This window comes from Lutra lutra, chromosome 10, assembly GCF_902655055.1.
Source record: "Lutra lutra chromosome 10, mLutLut1.2, whole genome shotgun sequence".
NCBI classification, from domain to species: Eukaryota; Metazoa; Chordata; class Mammalia; order Carnivora; family Mustelidae; genus Lutra; species Lutra lutra.
Genome location: NC_062287.1, coordinates 44,177,424 through 44,197,250, shown reverse-complemented (window position 1 = coordinate 44,197,250; position 19,827 = coordinate 44,177,424). Strand labels below are relative to the sequence as shown.

Genomic DNA, 19,827 nt, shown 5'->3' with positions numbered 1-19,827 from the left:
AGGGGTCGGCCGAGGCAGAGGCCGTAACAGATGCCCTGGTGGTGACGTCACGGGGAGGGAGGCGTCTCGCCTTCGCAGTGGCAGAAGTGAGGTTGGGTGAGGCTGGGAGTCTTGCCCAGGAACCACACTGCGCCGCTAAGCAGACCTGTCCTTTCTGCTTGAACACGTGTGTTGAGCGCCAGTGGGTAAACCGTGTGCCTTCTTCTTTTATAGTAGGATTGCCAAGTTGTATCCGGGATTTGGAATGAGTTCATAATCATGTGACAAGATCACTGGATTATGTATTTATTTCTTTAAAAAACCCGAGGTAGGAAACTTGACTGAGCCCGCACGTGAGCGGCAGAGCTGGTGGGGCTCCGAAGTCTGTTTTGATTTAAGGGAAATGGATCCAGCTTGAGTGTAAATTCGAGACCGTGTTTGCTTGTCTCACACTTGTTTTTTTCAAACGACTTTCGTATGTTTTATTTCATCTGTTTTCCCCACTTCTGGATGAGAAAACTGAGATTCAGGACTTGAAGTAACGTGTCTGTGTTCATGCAACAAATGAGCGTCCGAGCGAAAACTCAAACCCAGACCCTCTGGCCGGACCCCACAGTCCCTCCCGCCCCACACAATTATTGTTGCATCACCCGGTCTTAACAAAGAGATTTGCACTGACTTATGCTGATGATTTGATTTGGCCTCTTGGGATTCTGCAGGTAAACATTAGTCTCACGTCACTGTCCGAGCACATGCAGCCTCTCTCTGTGTCTGTCTATATCTCTGCACCTTTCCCCTTGCTTTCCCCTCTCCTCCCTCCTCCCTTTCTCTGTTTCTCTCCTTTCCTTCTCTTCTTTCCTCCCTTCCTTTCTTCCCACAAACACACTTATTTTTTCTTACACGACGAGGGTCTCATGTTGACAAGGTGGGTGAAACTCCAAGCGTCTTTTAAGCGCCTGGAAGCAGATATTTTCTTACAGATTTTTATTGTTTGGATTGTTTTGCTAGGCTAATGAAGAAAGACCCGCAGGTCTCCTTATCTCAGGCCAACCAGAGGATGCCTTCAAGTTTTTGTTTTTGTTTCCAAGCTGGTTCCTTACAAATGCATCTAGAAGGTCACTCTCAGGTCCCCAAGATAGGAGCGGGCGTAATCAATCACACCTAGGACAGCAGCATCACAGAAGAGAGTCTCATGAATGGAAGGACTTGAGGAAAGGGAGAGGGGGAGCCTGAGCTGCCCCAGAATTGTGAACTCAGGAAGGGTGATCTGAGGGATTGCTTGGGATAGTCTAAAGAATATTCTAGCTCAGTGGCTATTCTTGTCCTCTGATTTTCTACTCCAAGTAAATAAATAAGTATACACTTACCCCAAAGGCTCAAACGTTTACCAGGTAATTTGATGATTGCAACTCAGCAAGAAATAAAGACTGTCTAATAGCTCTAAGGGCTGAGTCCACAAGGGGCCCCCAGGCAATCCCTTCAAAACAGACAAAGGGGACGCCAGTTCCAGCTTTGCCAAGGACGAGCTTTGTGAGCTAGGGCCACTCACTTCACTTCTCTGGGCCTTACCTCCTCAACGGTAAAATGACCTAATAAGTTAGTTTATTCTTTCAACAAATAACTTACTAAACATCCATCTGACACAGGTCTTGTGCAAGGAACTGAAAGGATTATTTAAAGGTAGGTAGACCCCTGGTCTCAAGGGGCCTCAAAGTTTAATTGGGGAAACTATGCATAATAAAGGAAAATAGAAATATTATAATATTTTTAAGCATTCTACTGGTGCTCTGTGCAAAGTGCAATGGAAAGACTAAGGTGGAAACAACTTGACCCAGCTTTAAAAGTCTGTGTGTGTGTGGCTTTCTTATTTGTGTGTTTTGTTTCGATCTGCTTTTCACACTAATGTATTTTATTCTTCCTTGACTTAGCTATTTTCAAATAATTGTTATTATAAACCATTACATACTGTGTAATTCATTATATACTGTTTAATTTCCTCAACAATTGTAAAAGTTAGATATTATGATCACCATTTTGGATATTTTAGATATAAGAACACTGAAGCTCAGAGAGGTTAAGTAACCTACTCAAGCTCACACAGCTGGGAAGTTACAGAACTTGAAGCGATCCACTTCAAGACTTGTGTACTTTCCACTATGTGGTACTGCTTAGGCGTATGCAGCAACTCAGGACTGGCAACATAATTTGTAGAAACAAGTGCAGAGTAAAAATACGGGGGTCATTTGTTCAGAAACTATTATAAATTTCAGGACAGTACAGTAGAGCATTAAATAAGGCAGAGGGCCTTCTAAGCGTGGGGCTCTGAACAACTGTCCAGGTCACACACCCAGGAAGTCTCCCCCACCAGCTACAATTTACTTTCCAGGTATCATCTCCCATCAAGGAGCAAAAGCATCATAGTAACTGGCAGGCCTAGACCTCAGTGACAGAGTTTTCCAGTAGTCATGCTTCACATGCACACTTCCTGAGCCCCCCGCCCCCTCCGCAAGAGGGCTCAGCATGGATTCCTCTGGCAGAACTTCCGGGCTCTCTGCAGTAGCTTTCCCAGAGAAGGAACATTTTGGGTGGGGTGGGGGGGTGGGGGGGAATAGATCTTCTTGGACTGACAAGGGTTCTGGCCGCACCAAAGTCCCTTAGCCTCTCTTATTCAGCTGTAGAATCGACCTGTAGGTGTGCTATAATGCGGCGCGGTGGGGAAAAAGCAACCACGACTCTGCATATGCTGGTTTATAAGCCTTGCTCCTGAAGCGTTCAAGAAGGTGTCCACTGCTATGGACCCAGCAGATTATGATGGGCCTTTTGGTCAGCAGTTCTGAATCAGTTGTATTTAATCATCTGAAATCATAGACCCATCTATGAAACTAAGGGCCATCACCACAGAAAAAGGACACATGGGTACATAAAGTATTTTGCATACAATTATAGACTCCCTGCTTTGGCTCCATATTTTTTTTAAAACCCTGGTTTAGATCCTAGCTTCCCCAATTATAGAACCTACCATATTAGACCCAGGCAGGAATGTAGAGATTATTTTTATGAAATCGTCTTATTCCTCAAGAGGGGGTGAAGGCCGAGGTCATTTGGGATAATAAAAGGTTCTGTACGTTTCCAAAGACTCAATGGTCAACTCTTCCTTGAGGTAGTTACCCCACTCCTGATGTGCACCTACCAAAACACTGTCACCACATGGGACATTCTAGAACCACGAATGGCTAATGTCAGGACATTAGTGAACACTTGGGGAGCACCTGACAAGCCAAGGTGTTGGGGATAAGAAGAGTCTGTGTCTTCAAGAAGCTCACAGGCATCTAGGGGAGAGACACATAACAATAGAATGTGACAGAACTTGTGTAATTATAGACATCTGAGGTAGGCTGAATGCTGACATACAGACGGATGCCATCAGCTCTGCTTGCTTGAAGCACACCAGGCTCCCAGGAGAAAAAGATCCTACAACAGGGTCTTGAAGAATGGGCTCCAGGCCATGCAGGGAAAGAGTCTTCTAGCTGAGGGGATGGGCACATGGCAAGGCAGAGAAGGACAAGGCAGCCTGAGGTCCAAGTGGGTGGGATTGGCTAGAACATAGGCTACGTCTGAGGAAGACGTGGGAGGTGGTGTTGGAAGGGACCAGCTTCCGGGTCCTCCCTTGGAATCTCTGAAGAATGTCAACCAAAGTGACAGATGAAGGAGTCTCTTCCTGGGGACAATACAAGAAGGGCGGCTATCCATCTGTTCTGCATGGACTGCCGCCGGGCGGGGGTGGGGTAGGGAGGAGGGAGGCAAGCAGCCTCTCTGAGACCCCTGTCACCTCTCTCCATAAAAATCTACTGCTACCAAACACTAGACAACATAAGAAGGGCCCTGGAAAGCATTCATAAATGACGGGCAGCAGCCTAAAATTTATCTCTGAGATGCCAATGAGATTTATTCACCAGAAAAGTACTGTTCTTCTCCACTGAAAGATGGCTGAATGGTAAGGGGCCTTAAAATGAAAGAAATATAAAAACCTGATCCCAGCTTGATATATGAAGTGTTTCTTCTGCAATTTATTTATTTATTTATTTATTTATTTATTTATTATTTATTTATTTTTTTAATTTATTTAATTTTTAATATTTTATTCATTCTTAAAATTGAGCTGTTTTAGTTAGCCCTAGGGGTACGCTGCCTCTGAAGAAATGTTAATCAAGAGAAGAGAACATCTCCAGAAACACGTTAACAGTTGCTGTTTCCTTGTCACTACTTCTCAGGATTCCTGGGCAGCATGGGCTAAGAAGTCCTCGGAAGGCGTGTGTTTTCTCCAAAGCAAAGGCAGAAACAAAATCCTAGTAACCTGGGACACTCCACGGAGTCGATGCTCTGCCCTGAAGATGTTATTCCGAGGCTCACCGCTAGATGTCATAAGAAACCCGTTTTTAAAGAAACAAAGCTTCCAAAATTGCAGACCTAAAGAAAACAATTCCCCCCAGTGTTCAGATTTTTTCAGGAAAAAGTGTTTTTAACAAGAACACAAACTGCAAATGTTCAGAACTTAAATCTTGAGTAGCTACATAATGGTCAGAATTCCTCAGACTACCTGTAAATAGCATGGTTCGTACAGGCTCACCAGAGATTTTTGTTGAACTACCCATACTAAACGTACATCGTGCAGGAAATTCCATTGCATTTACACTATTTATTTAATAAAAATAATCTCTGCGATTATTTGCATTTATTTCTGAAGGAGGATGTTTTTCCTTCCTCAGAATAAGTTCAGGAAATGGGTGAAGTGTTCAGGAAGTTAGCTAAATGCTGATGTAAATCCAAAAGGAAGGTCTGTTGTTTAAAAAAAAAAACCACCAAAAAAAAGCTAGGAAGTGGTTCTCTCTTTTACTTATGGAAAATGTTATACAGAATTTCTCACTGCAAAGGAAGAGGACTAGGAAAAATGTGTGTGCCCATGATATCTTTTTCCGTGGATCTGGGTAGGCAGTGCAGACTTTTACTGATAACGAACGGTAGCCGGCACAGAAAACTGTGTCAAGAAATAAAATCTAGATGGAAGGACACGACTGGGGATTAAGTTTGTCCTAAATTCAGCCCTTACTATGGCATTTGCATCAGCTATTCTAGGAAGCGTGTCCTGATAGGAAACTCTGAGTCCAGAGGAGGTGGTGGGGCCCCCGCCGATTAGGAACAACCAGACACTACCCTCTGCTCACAAGCTCCCTGTCCCTTCCAGCCACGCGCAAACGGTGTCAGGCTGACCCATGCCCTTCCAGGGAGGGAGCCTCTTTCGGGAAAAGACCAGCTCCCCAGGGCCGCCTGGGCCGTGTTCGGCAAATTTCAGAGGCCCTTCGGAGCAGGTGGTCATTTCTCCGCACCCGGCGGTGCAGGGACCAGGCTGCGTCAGGTGCTCGGAGCAAACAAAGCTTCTGGCCTTGAAACACCCCCGGCCAGAAAGCAAAGGTTCGGCCTGTTGACCAGGGGCCCTGGAGGCCGCCGCGCGTTGTGATTTCTCAGAACGTGGTCCCGGCCTCTCTCTCTCTCTCTGCGACCACCTTCCCTCAGGCCTTCGTGGTTTCTCGTCCAAACGGTGGGCCGGCCTCTGCCTAGTGTCCAGCCCCCAGTCCGGGCAGCAGCCGGGCCGAGCTGCGCGGAAAGCCCAAGGCGGACGCGAGCCCTCCCTGCCCTCGCACGGTGCCCGGCGCGGCCTCCCCGGCCTTTCCTAACTTGGCCTCGGGCCACCTTCCCTCCCACTGCAAGAATCTCCAGTTCCAGTTCCGGAGCGACCGGCCGCCTGCACCCCGGGCCACTCTCCTCTGCACGCTGATTGGCACGTTTATTCCTCTCCCTCTGGGTGAACGAGGAAATGGGGATTGACCACATGCCTTTTTACACTTCCACTCTTTGGATTTGTAGAATTTCGACAGGAGAGAAGCGAGGGAACACGGCTAGGAGGACTCAAGGCAGAGCCACCTGCACAGCCGTCCTTTCAGAGCAAATAATCCAGAGTAACACGGGGGCTGGGAAAGATGCTCAGGGGTGGGTGGTGAGCCATTCTGATGACTCGATGCCTTCCGTGGCACATCATGGGTACATTCTGGGTTTGTTTTTTAATGATTTTATCTCTTAGAGAGAGAGCACAAGCCAGGGGAGAAGCACAAGCAGAGGGAGAAGCAGACTCCCCGCTGAGCAAGGAGTCAGATGCACGACTCGATCCCACGACTCTGGGATCGCGACCTGAGCCGAAGGCAGCCGATTAACCAACCAAGCCACCCAGGCACCCCTCATGGGTATGTTTTATGTTTTATTTCTTACTGGAACCAGCCGATCAGCCAGTGTTTGTGATGAGCAGACCAAATCTTAAGGGTGGTGGTCTCTGGGACCCACTCCTTCCTCTCTCCTCTTCCTCTTGCCTCCCTACACATTTACCTATTGAGGCAGAAGTGTCATTTTCGGGATTAAATGATGAGACAACAACAGTTTGACGAACGTTTTCTCATTGTACTCGGTACTCAGAGCTGCTCTTTGCCAGCGAAACCACCAAGGTCCTGGAACATTGGTTAGGGAAAAATTACATAGCAAATGCACTAAGAAGAGTAGCAGGGATCCTTCAGGGGGTAGGGATAGCCGCAGACGTGCTGTACAGCCGATGAACTTCTGGAGGGAGACGTCGTATCTTATTTATCTTGGTGTCCCCTGCAGGGCTCTCCCAGGACAGTGGCTGGTGCATGATGGGCCCTCATTCAGCTCTTCAACAAATATTTACTAAGCAGTAGAGGATTTGTTTTTCCAGGTTTGGAGTTTTAAGCTTGTTAATAACAGCTGAATTCTTTCTCTGTTTTGTCATCTGCACTTTTGGACTCTGAGTTAGACCTTGTCTTTTGCGGCATTTTACAAGCACTCCATCTCTCCCTTCCCCGGCCTGGCCCAGTATTCTACAAACAGTAGGCTCGCAGCACATGTTGCTGGGGAGGGGAAGGAGGGAAAAAGAAGGAAAGAAAGACAACTAAAAATAAGCAGCACAGGGGGTAGGTGATCATTCTCAAAACTGCCTTTGAGACTAGAGAATTTTCTTTGAGAATTTTGCCAGAGCGTCTTTCCAGAAAGTCCTGCCTATGTGATGGCTCTTATTGTTAGCTTTGATTTGTTTCCTATGCTGGTTACATTGATCACCAACCCCCCACCCCCAGCCCCTAACTAACACAGTTTTAAAGCTCTGCCTCCCTCCCGTCTTCTTTCCATAGACATTCTGGTGACTCGTGCCCTGTGTCAGGCACAGCAAGGGCCAGACCCCGAGGGGCACACAGGCAGGCAGCTTTGGGCACCCAGTCACCCCCAGGGATATCAGTCCAGTGGGGAGATGGACACATGAAGAGACCATTACCAATAGTGCCGTGACGGCACCCAGAGTTAGCAGCACAGGGGCTTAGAGTCACCCTATGGTAAGAACAAAAGGCCAGAAGTGTAAGGAGGAGAGTCAAGGAAGTCTTCCCAGAAGAGATGCTCTAAGACCCGAGTCTTGAATGAAGAACAGACACAACTTTCCTCTTTGAAGAAAGATGGAAGGGGCATTCTAGGCAAGGGGAAACACCTATGAAAAAGCCAGAGACTGAGAGGCAAAGCGTGAACGGATTGCTCCCTGTGATTTATCAGTTCCATCTCATGGCTTTATACTTCACCCTTTAGCCTCCTACCTGTGAAATGATGCAACCCTCAGGCATTTTAGAAAACTTGGAGAGCCAATCCCTTCATCTCTTAAAAAGAAAGGTACTGAGAAGGTGGGTGCGCCAGGAGATTAAACACGCTGGTGGGTGAAAACAGGATCAGGCACTGAGAGGAAACCACGTGGGAGGCTAATAAATATTGGGACACTGAGGTGAAATGTAGTAAGTTCTTTAAAATCTTTATTCTCTCTCCTGAGAGTGAGACATTGGAATCCTTTGTGTGAGGGCAGGTGAATGTGTGGCTTCTCATAGCCTGAGAATAAGCTGAGAGAGAAGACAGGATGATTTTAGGAATTTCAGGTGGCACGAAGGCCCATTTTGAAAGCCTTTTGGGATATACCTTTGCATGTCCAACATTTTTACAACATCTAGCGAGATGATCCCATTCCTCCAACCCTGCTGCATTGAGAAGGAAAATGGAGAGAGGATGACCGCCTTCTCCAAGTGTGGTTTGTTTCTGTTCACAGAACCTCCGAAGACAGGAAGCCGAGGCTGACCTCTCTAGTCAAGAGTGAGCTCAACTTTAAAATTATGATTGCATGTGAAAGCTAAAATGGGAAAGAAAAAAATCAGTTCTCAGGACAGTAATGCTAAAAACCCTTGGGCCACATTCCAGTCAAGGTCCTGGCCTTGCACACAGAGCTCCCATTGGGGGTGGGTGGGTGGGAGACCAGCCAAGACCAGTTCGATCCAGTTGAGTGTCAGGGATCATGGGGTTGATTCTAGAGGTGTCCAGTTTGCAGATAAAGAAACTTGCCCGGGTGATTTATGCTGCATAATCCTTAAACAACAGAAGCTCATGGCCAGCTCTCATTATTGAGAGAGTTGCCTGCCAAAACATTTACCCATTCCCACCAAATGGTTTGCATGGGTGGAAGGAATCAGAGGAATCGAGAATGTTTTCGTTTCCTAGGGCTGCCATAACCAATGGTCACAAACTGGGTGGCTTCAGACCCAGAAATGTATTCTTGTGCAGTTAAGAGGCTAGAGGTCCACAGTCAAGGTGTCAGCGGGGTTGCCATTGGAGCCTCTGATGAACAACCATTCTTGCTCCCTCCTAGCTTTCGAGGGACTGACCATCCTTGGGGGTTCTGGCCCAGCGGGTAGCTGCATCACCCTCATCTGTCCCTCCGCCTTCATGAGGCAATCTCTCCTCTCAGTGTCTGTGTCCAAACTGCCCCCTTACTATAAGGACGCCAGCCACTGAATGAAAGTCTACCCGAATGGAGTATGAGCTCGCTTTAACCTGATTAAGTCTGCAAAGACCCTAGTTCCAAATAAGTTCACATTCACAGGTATAGGGGGTAGGACTTCAACATGTCTTTTGGGTGAACACACCCACTCACCACTGTGTGTAAGACCACAACAGAAATCCATGGGCTGAGTGTGAGAAGACCAGGCTGTCCAAACTGCTAACTCCCTGGGCAAGTCCCTTGCCCTAAGTTTCAGTTCTTCCTTAAACAAGACGATGCCTGTCCAGCTTACTTTAAAGATGCCATGAGAATAAGATGAAATCATGTAAATGTAAAACTATTTTCATGTGGAAAGTGTTCCTCCAGTGCAATCATGAATTCATTCCAGATTGTGTTGACTTTTCCTTAACTTCCTAACTACTTAATGAGTAGGTAATGAAATGAGAAACACAGCCTGTCTTACAGGGAAGAGAATTTAAATTACATACCTTCCTTCATTTATGGTTTCAGATAAAAGTACAATAGCAATCTGCAGTGAAGGAGAATAGTATTACAGATCCTTCTTCCTTGGGCTCTTTCCTTACACCAAAACAGGGTGGTATTCAGGTGAAACCAGGGTGTGGAAAGTAATTTAAAGGCAAACCAGGAGGGCTGATGTTCTCTCCTGGGCCATCAGCAGACATCTCTAATGGGAATGGTTCCTCTTTCATCTGCGTCTGTGTGGTCCTTATTATTTGCTCCCATGAAGTGTTCTGGTAAAGGCTTTGAATTCGCTTCATCTGATGACTTCTGGATATGGAGACATAGGCCACCCCATTTATAAAATTAACTAAGGAAATGATCATCCTGATTGACTGATATGACATACTCCCATATCTATTACACAAAAATGACTGTTGGGGAATCAGGAAGAAAAAAATTTTAATGAAAATGTTTAAAAAAAAAAAATTCCTCCTGCCCCTTTTAAAGACCCCTGAAGCTCTCGTGGTGATACAAAAAAACTTTCAAGCCACCAGATTAAGTCAGAGGAGCTTGGAAAGTATACTAAACATGGCCATGCCCAGTGGAGACACCAGAAAGAGGTGTCACAGACAACAGCTTGGGAACTACAGTTTCCTCCAAAGCATCATGTGACGATTTCAGTGATACTGATGACCACGAGAGCAATAAATTCTCTTGACCTTGGACCTCGGGGGTGTACTGACCCAGGAGAAATCCCAGAGGGGAAAAATAGCACCAGCAAAAAAGAAACAAAGAGGCTCTCAGAAAGAGCCTCTCAATCTTCCCTGCAGACCCAAATCTCTCTTTTGCACTACTGGGAAGGTGTGCCTCCTGGGAGCTCTGCTGCACCTTGAGGAACACGCCACATCTCAGACCAGTTAATAAACAAAACTTTATTTTCCTTTAATACAAAAATTAAATAGCAAAGTTTATTTTTTTTGTACAGTGATAAATTAGAAATTTACAGTACAGACATCAATGCAGACACACGTTTGTACATCCTTAAAAGCAGGGTCCATTTCCTTTGACATTCAGCAGTTCATGAGGGCAAGTGTAGCAGGTGCCTGGTACCTCTATGTCAAACATCTGGAAGCCCCCCAGGTTGGCCTCAAGGTGGCTGGAGGTGCAGGGTGGCACGGGATCCAAGGACAGGCCACAGGGCACGGCCTGCCTGCTGCACAAGGATGCTGAGTCCCAGTTCATCTCTTTACAAATCACGCTTGACACTGACTCCACCTTTCCTGCAAAGAGCTCAAGGGGCCTTTCACCCTCAGACCTTTGCAAGTTCTCAAAACATCCCTGTGAGGTAGGAAAAAATTCAGAACCACCTAGATGCCCCAGTGGGGAAGACAGCGAGAGAGCGGCCTCCCCCTCCCAAAGCACACAACCAGGTTGGGGCCCAAGCCCAGGAGTAGGACGTGGAGAGGAGCACATCCTGGGGGAGAAGACAGACCAGTCTTCGGGGAGCAGAGCTGCTCCCGCCCCTCTTCTCAGAAGCTCTTCTGAGAGGACAGTGGTCAGATACTGAATATGGCAGGAGATCAAGGAGCCACCAAAGCTTGGAGGACATGGCTCACAGAGGACCCCAAACAGGCCCTCTCCCAACTGCGTGGGCAAATATGGGGAATTCGCTGGTGCAAAGAAGAAGAAGGGAAGTAAGATAAATCAGAAACAGGATCAGGCTGCTACAGGGCAAATGGGCCACCGGAGGGGAAGAGGCCTGTTGGAGAGGGTCAGGGTTCACTTCCCTCTCAGGGAGAGTCAGCGGGCCATGACCGCACATGCGCGTGGCAAGATGCAGCGGCAGAGGGCTCTGAGCAGGCCACAGGGAAACAAAATCCATTATTTAAGGCTCTGGTACCTGATCCTTGGGAGGAGCAAAATGCTCTTCTAGGAGATTCCAAGATCTATGACCTAGGCCCAGAGGAAAATGATAACCTGGGTCCTTCGCCCAACATTAGGAAAATCAGAGGACTCAACCCAAATACAATAAAAGAACACCCAGAACTGTTAGAGTCCAGTGCCTCGACATAACTGGCTGGAAAGACAACTAACTCCCCCCAATCTCTCCCATCACAGAATGAAAATCAGGACATAGCTTGATCCTGGGGGCTCCTTCCAAAGTCCGTGCTCTGTGGCTCTCCCCACTGACTGCTGCTAGGGCCACTTCCCCAGAAGCCACAGGCCACACCAGCCTGGTGACATCCCGGTAAACCGAGTCTGTGCTCCAGGGCTGAGGCTGGTGAGCTCCTCCATGTCCTCAGGTCCCAGCTCCATTGCTAACACAGTAAGGCCTGAATTCAGTGACCGGGAACGCTGGGGGTTGGGAGGGCACCAAAGAAGACAGAGCTCAGGGTGCTGGTAAAGTCACAATTCAGAACGTCAACACAGAAGTTGTCCTGATCCTGGGTATAAGGGTGCTGGTGAGGGAGTGACTGGGGAGAGGAAAGTCAGAGAGCATCTCAGGGAAAGAAACAGCGGCACTGCCTTCTGTGGTTTCAGGACCCTAAGCAAACTGGCGGCTCAGAAGCCTTCTCAGAGTTCAGGAAACGGGAGGAAAAGGATATGAATCGACCAAGTAGCTCAACCAGACGGTTCTGGCCAGTTGCACCCTACCCCGTGCTCCTCGGCCCTGAAGGGTCGCCTTTGCGAAGAGAAAGAGGGGCTTGCCAGAGCAGAGGGTGGACAGAGGTGCCCTGGGGCCCCGTTGAATAAAATCTCCAGAGGCCAAGGTGTTTTGGGGGAAGCTACAATCATCCCTACTTATTCTAGATTTCAAAAAACCCTAGCCCTAACCTTTCCCCTAGCAAGATGTCCTCAGATTCCCCTGCACACGTCACACGTAACACCCCGAGCCCTGAGCAGCCTGCCCCCTCACCATCCCCACGAGGTGTGGGAGCTCACATCCTTTCAGCCAGTGTTCAGTGTTTTCCTGGGGGATCTCCACAGAGCTGGTCATGAAACTGGGCTGAGGCATCCTGTCAAAACTCCTGGAGCTGACGAGAGGGGAATCGTGGGGAGGGATGAGAGAGACAGGAAAGGCAGAAAGACCCAGGAAGTGGTTGATGGGTGGGAGACCGTGAAACAGAGGCCCGTCTTCCAAGAGCAACACTCGGCAGACCCAGGCGCATCCTCAGTCCAGGCCAGTGGGGAGGACAAAGCCTGCACTCCTCCACGTCCCCAAAGGTGCCTAACAACGGGGCTTTACACAGAGTGGGCACTCATAAATGTGCCAATAATTGACTTTTTTTTTTTTTTTCAAACAGATACCAGCGGAAGAGGTGATGCAGTCACGTCAAGGTAACGCGTAACTGACCGCAGCCACAAAGCTCTTTTCCTGAAACTGTAAACACTCTCCATTGTCTGGAATGTGAAAGGAAAGGCCCACAGCCCTGTGACACAGCTAGGGCTCCTAATCCCGGCTGCACCGAGGGCCACTTCCGGTCAAATGGACTTTCCCCTGAGAAGGCCAGACATTTGCAGAAGGGACGTGTTTGCTCCCGAACTCAGGCAGAGCGGTTCACCCAAGCCCTCTTATTATTATTATTTCATTTCTCACAGATATCGAGCACCTACTCTGTGCCGGGCCCTCTGCCGGGTGCTGCCTGGGTCACACGATCACTGAGCCATCAGAAACACAAGCGCCTGACGGAGGCCTACAGTCGTAAAGTGAGGCCAGTGCCCCGGCTGCACCGTCCTTCTTCCCCTTCCTGGGCCAGAGTCTCCGCGCAACTCCCAGGACGCTGGAGCGGAGCGTGAGTAAGGGCAGGCCCTGCCCCTGGGTGAACACTCCGGGGCCCTGGGCAGCTCTGGGAACTGTCTGCAAGCAGCACAGGGAGTTCACATTTGTATTCCAGAGGCGACACAGTCTCAAATGGAGTTCAACGGGCCCTTCTGGGGATCATTTCTCATGCTCCTGGAACCCTGACCCAGAGTCCAGCCAAGGTACTGGGGCTCGGCACGCGCACACACACACACACACACACACACACCAGGGACCCTCCGCGCCCAGTCAGCATCTGTCCTCAGAGCCCCGAGACTTTCCCTCCCAAAATACACAACAGACCTTCTATGCATCTTTACCTCAGACGGCTCAGGAGCCCCAGAAAACAAAGAAAGCAAAGTGTCAAACCACAGCTCAAAAAAGATGGGAAAGGACACATGTATTTCCAGAATCTGACCACCTACCACCTATTAGGGAATCTGAGTCCATGGAAATGTTTTTCCACAAAGAAATGTGATAAAAGAGTTTTCCTACCTGTTTCTGAAAGGGGGGTGAGGTGGGGCATGAATAAATAATAAGTGAGTCATTGCAAAGTAGTTGCTGAAGCAAAATAGGTATGAGCTACAAGGACTTGTGACATTGTCAACCATTTGTCCCAGAGATCTGGCGATTAGAAGGCCTAAGGTTAACAGAGAGTCCAGTTACAATTTTAAAAGAATTGCAACTTTTTGAGAGGCTGCTAGGGGAGTACCCCATTGTGAGGAACATAAAGCATAACTTTTAAAAGCTCTGGATACCCCTGCAAAAGGCAATTAAGACCTGTGTTGTTAAGAGTTTGCAGTTCACTTCATATGGTCTACACTTTATTCCCTACTAACCAACCTAGCTCCTGGCTGGAATCCTGGAGATTCATTAAGCACCATATAAATACTCCAGGCCACACTGCCTCCAATGAAATCTTATAAGGAGCCTTTGCCAATTACTAGGAAACAATTCTGCACCGAGTAGTTGGATTAGCTGTCCTTAGTTCTCTCTACAGAACAGAAAAGTCTTCATGGTGGTCATAGACTAGACTGATAACATTCTTATGCTAAAGAAAAGAAAGGCACTATCATTCTGAGAATGCAAGCTGACCATGGTTTTAAAGTCAGTTGAGTATACTATTACGTCATGGTCCAAGAATGTGCTTTTAATTGTAATTGACACACACAAATTACACAGCTAATCTGTGTGAATGCAAAGTTGCCAAGAAACTTAACATTTTAGCTCTTCCAGACCGGCGTCTGCATAGATGCAATCACACAAAGTAAAATATATTAAGTCCCCATTGCTCAATGCAACAGGTCTCTGGGGTCTGTAAGGTAAGTCGACTTGATAAATCTCATTTTCCTCTGAATTAAATGATTGTCAGAAAGTGAATCACCCTTACTTTCCCCCTCATTAGGCATGCTGCTGTGCAAAAAAAAAAAAAAAAAATCCTATAAAAATACCTATTTTGAGTCATTAATGCAAAACGAAGAAAACAGCAGCAGTCTACAACAGGGATGTTGAAATTTAAGAGGAAGAGACAGAAGAAAAATCCACTGGATACCTTACGTGTGTTTGTACAGTACTTTTGTTGTTTTTTTTTTTTTTTCAAACAATTCTGTTTTATGACAAAGGCACTGAAAGGTTCTGACACCACCTCTTGGGAGAGCAATCCACAAAGCCCTAAACAGCGGACAGCACAGCACAGAAACTGTTTATGTTAGATCAGCCCAACTATAAAACTCTTGTAACACTTGCCTGAACCCAGTGTCTCCAGTGTTTAGAGATTGCTTTGCTATCTGAAAGACCCAGTTAGTATTTAAGATTTTAAGGGTTAAAAAAGTTAATCTTTCTCCCTGCAAGTTACCTACTCACAGCCCAGATCTCACTCTGCAGGGAAAAGCAGTATCGCCCTGGACCCTCTTGGAATCGAGATAGGACCTCCACGCTCCAAGCTGCGACCTGCTAAAGTGATCAATGTTTTGATTTTTCACAGCTTCAAAAGCCTCTAACTGGCTTTTCCATTTTGGATCGTTCCAAAGTCTGCAGCAAAATCATTCCTTTTATGATGCAGGGGAGTGGCGGGGGGGGGGGGGGGGCAGGTGGCAGTGGCTTATAGGGGTCACTGATGTGTTGCCAGTTTGCTCAAACTGAGATACACTGCAGGAAACTTTTAGTCGCACTTGCGCCAAAATGCTAGCATTCCCCCCCACCTTCAAAATTTGGAAAGCGTGGAGCCCGGGTAGCCTTATACCACAGTTTCGTTGCCTTTCCCAGGCTTCACCCAACCGTTCCCTCGCTTTTCTCTCTTTACCTTCCCAGAATTCACCAATCTGTTAGAACACTTCTGCCAGGTGTGCAGAGTCTTGGCAGACCAAATCCACATGCCTGAGGTGATGCCCACCAGCAAAGACATAAAAATCTTCAACATCTCCACCGCCATATTGGAGTCATCTGCAGAATACTGGAAGAGCGCCCAGTTGGAGATTTCATAGAAATAGCAGGCAATCACACATGTGGCAGGCACCGTGTACAGGACCGAGAAGACCCCGATCTTAACCATCAGCCTTTCCAACTTGTCTGTCTTTGTCCCATCTTTTTGCAGATTGGATCGAATTTTGAACAAGGCCACTAAACCAGCAGCAATGAACAGGGTTCCAATCACCAAATACGTGAAGAGGGGAGCCACCACAAAACCTGTGAGGGCATCGAGGTTTTGGTTCCCGACGTAGCACAGGCCGGTCAGTTCGTCTGCATCCACCAGCCTCATAATCAAGATGACAATGGTTTTCACAGCAGGGATGGCCCAGGCAGCGATGTGGAAATAAGAGCTGTGCATCTCGATGGCCTCGTGACCCCATTTGAGTCCCGCGGCCAAAAACCAAGTGAGCGTCAGAATAACCCACCAGATGGAACTGGCCATTCCAAAAAAGTACATCAGCAAGAAAATGATTGCACATCCTGTGTTCTTAAGTCCTTCTTGGATGAGAACAGGTTCTGCTGCCTCTTCAAAATCGCAGGATATCCTTTCCCGGCCTACGGTCAGCCTGACAATATAAGCAATGCTATAAATATTATAGCACATACTGAGAAATATGATGGGGCGCTCAGGGTAGGAGAACCTGGAGGAATCGATCAGGAAGGTGAGCACGGTGAAGGCGGTGGAGATGAAGCACAGGCTGGCCCACACAGCCATCCAGATGTCCGTGAACTCCTTGGCCGAGCGGCTGTACAAGCCAGCATCATAGCCACACTTGAGAACACAGTTCAGGCTCCTTTTCACCCAGATGTACTGATCCGAGTTGGTGCCTACGGAGTGGCACTCTTCCCCAGGCTGGAGGGGGGTTTTGTGAGGTAAGGGCACCTCCTCATCACCCGGCCCTTCCATGCACATGTGGTTGTGGTCATTCTGGGGTGGGAATTTGCTGCAGTTCAGGCTCTCGGGCCAGGCAAAGCCAAATTCCTTCAGGACGGGTTCACAGCGCCTCTTGACCGAAAGACACATGCCCCCACACGGGCCAATGGGGATGTTGATCTTCTCTGTGCACATTGGCACGTAAACCGAACAAAGGAAGAACTGGAAAAGTAATGAAATGAACAAAGAAAACAATGACTTGGAAGTCTGACCAAATGCTTGCACGAAGCGGAGTTGAATGCTTCCAGGCAAAAGTACATATCGACTTTTAAACCAGCTATAAGGACTCTGACTGTTTACTCTGACCTCAGACTAGGGTGCTTAAAAAAATCCATCGCATGCACACTTTGCTTCCTGGGTTCTAGCAGTCCTTTCCCGGAGACCGTCAATAAATAAATATATAAAAAGGACCTGAAGAATTACATCACCCCTTTTTTGCATAACGCTTAAGAAAATAAACCTTAGGACTTGACTTTGCATCTCCCTCTTTCAAAGAGCTGAACAGACTAATCTAATGACTGAGTCATTCTGGTGATGGGGTAATTTATTTTGGTCCTCACTTCTTTATCATCATAAAAATAAATGTAAAAAGAATTATAGATCCGGCTTTTCTCCTATTTATATTCTCTCTTTTCTCTACTTTATCCCCTCAAATTTATTTTGTTAATCAGTCCCATACTGAAACAGAAAATGTCCTAATTGAGACACTGGTGGACCCAAGGATGGGGTGCAGGTTGGGGTCTCTGGTCACCAGGGCTTTGTTTGGCCAGATTTCCTCAATGAATAATAATGAAGCATAATAGGAAAATATAAATGTGAGGTCTCTGGAACAGCAGTACCAGCAGGACAGAGTCCAGTTGCTGTCCTCAATTCCTCCAGCATTGATAAACAGTCAGCTTGGCTCCTTACAGATGTTGTCTATGAAGTCTAGAGTTACAAGTCACTATTTTCCAGCATGTAAAGGGATCCAGTCCTGTCCTTCAAAACAGCTTGGCTGCTTCCCCAGGATACATGTAATTAAAAATATATATCCCTGCAAAAGCTGTTTCTCCAACAAAATTGCCACTGATGTCAGGATATGTGCTGTTTCCAAACTGAGAGCTAGTGGATCATTTCTGAAGCTTTTATAACCTAGTTCTAAAGTTCTGAACACTCCAAAGGGAGTGTTTCAGCAGCAACAGGTCTAATCCCGACCATCTTTCTGAAACCACAGTCCAACTTTTTTAAATGACCTGTGTAAAAACACACACCTACTAAGTAAGCTGCCTGCCTATTTCTTATCTCTTGGAAGCTATAACCAGAACCACGGATTTCTGAAGCTTTCAGCCTGGACAACTACCCTCTGTTTTTCTTCCCAAGTTCTCTCTTGTCTAAATTTCTAAAACTCACTCAGAGCCTCACCAACCAAAACACAACCAATGCTAACCTTTAAAAAAAAATCTCTTTCAGTTCCTTTTTTAAAAAAAATGAATGGGTTCTTGGTTTTGTAAGATTATAACCACTCTGTATATGCAAATTATTTCTTCACCTATTGTAGGTTGAACATTTTCCCTATCATTACAGAAGCTTTAAAACTTTTAATGACTGGGAAAAAAAACCTTCCAATATGCAAATTACCTTCCTGGAGCTTGACCACACACTATCACCTTTTCCCCAAACTGTTTTCTCTCCGCCAAATCCTAAACCTGCCCTCAACCCTGAGGATCAGAACGCTCTCAAGCCACCCAACTATTCCTTCCTGCATGACCTCTAAAGTCCTGCGGGACGACGCGAGGAGGGGCCACTCCGCAGAAAACGCGGCAGGGGGGTTTCATTTAATAAGCCACCCCAAAATATGAGGGAGAAAGAAGGTCTGAGAGGAGAAGTTCCCGGCTCCTTATCTCTCCTTCCAAGTCTTAGTTGCAGCTGGCTGCCCTGCTGGGGACTCGCCCACCGAACAGCGGCCGCCAAAATCCTTGGCAAAGATAACCCTCAGCTCCACTGGGGTTAGGGGCTTGGCTAGACACGGGTGAGCAGGGGAGAAAAACGGAAGGGCGGGGTGTAAGAGTGGGTTCTTTCGCAGGCCAGATGACTTACACAACGTTTTGGCTTCCAGTCCCTGAGAAGGGACAGAAAAGTGGGGGTGGGGTTGGAAATCACTTTTCCAGGATAGTTTTACCCTTCAGCCTTGGAAGGGGGCAGAGGGTTTGGCTTGGCAAGGGCTCCACGGAGTTAGCTTGGGGCGTCCCTGCCCAAGGGGTCCCGTCCCGCTAGGGGTGGGGGGGGCGCCCACCTGCAGCTGGCTGGAGCAGCCGTACTGGATGAGCGGCGTGAAAGTTGTCAGTTGCAGCTCAGCGTCTGTCTGCAGCTCGTGCCCCACCAGGTTGGGCATCTTGGTCACGTTGTAGCCCAGGTTCTGGCACATGGAGATGCGGATGGGGTCGCAGCGCCGCTCCTCCTCGTCCCCGAAGCCCCGCGCTGGCTCCAGGAGCAGCAGCAACAGCAGCAGCAGCCTCAGACTGAGATCGACGCCCCCGGGCGCCCCCAGGACGCTCGGCACTGCGCCCCGCCAGGCCATGGCCAGAGCCGGGGGCGGCGGCGGCGGCGGCGGGAGGTGGTCCAGCAGACACCCCCAGTTTGCACGGAGGCGCCGGCTGCCCGCGCTGCTCCCAGCTCCCGGGAAGGGAGTGTGATAAGGCGCCAAGGGCGAAGAAGGGGCAGCGGCCGGGTCTCCGGCAGCTGCGCGCGACTGTGTGGGATATTAGACGCCCGTGGCGGGGGCCGAAGGACAGACTGCGAGGGTCATGGCTGCAGGCGGAGAGCCCCCTGGCCCCTAGCCGGCGCCGGCCGCGTCCACTCTGCGTCTGGGCGAACACCGCCAGCACCCAGCACCGCGCCGCTCTCACCGCCCCAGCCCTCCGCGGCGCTGTGGAGGTTCGCTGGGCGGTGGCGGGGCGGGACGGACAGCGCGCCTCTCCAATGGCCGGGCGCCGTGGGCAGCGAGGGGTGGGGCCGCCTGCCGCTGGGAGGGTCAGGCCCCCGCCCGCCCGCCAGCCCCCCTCCCCCGTTCCTCCGTCCCTCCCTCCCCGAGCGCCCCGCCCGGCTTCCCGGCTCTCACTTTCCTCCCACCCGGTTCGCGGCGCTCGGGGGCCAGGCGGGGATGGAGCGGAGTTGCTCCCGCTGGGCCAGCCTGCGCCCTCCTCTCCCAGGTGAGAAACGCTCCCTGATCAGTCGGCTCCCTTTCCTTCCCCTCTTCCGGCTGTCACCTCAGCCCGGGGC

At 48.6% G+C, this 19,827-nt stretch overlaps 1 protein-coding gene across 1 annotated transcript; it reads right to left on the bottom strand.

Moving 5' to 3' along the window:
- Nucleotides 1-10,277: 10,277 nt before the first annotated feature.
- On the bottom strand, nucleotides 10,278-19,569 carry FZD4 (frizzled class receptor 4). Its single transcript, XM_047691218.1, has 2 exons — nucleotides 18,842-19,569; nucleotides 10,278-16,731 (listed from the first exon to the last, which is right to left on the bottom strand). Exons 1-2 carry the CDS (start codon nucleotides 19,124-19,126, stop codon nucleotides 15,403-15,405), a joined length of 1,614 nt encoding a protein of 537 aa, XP_047547174.1. The 5' UTR covers nucleotides 19,127-19,569; the 3' UTR covers nucleotides 10,278-15,402.
- Nucleotides 19,570-19,827: the final 258 nt, after the last annotated feature.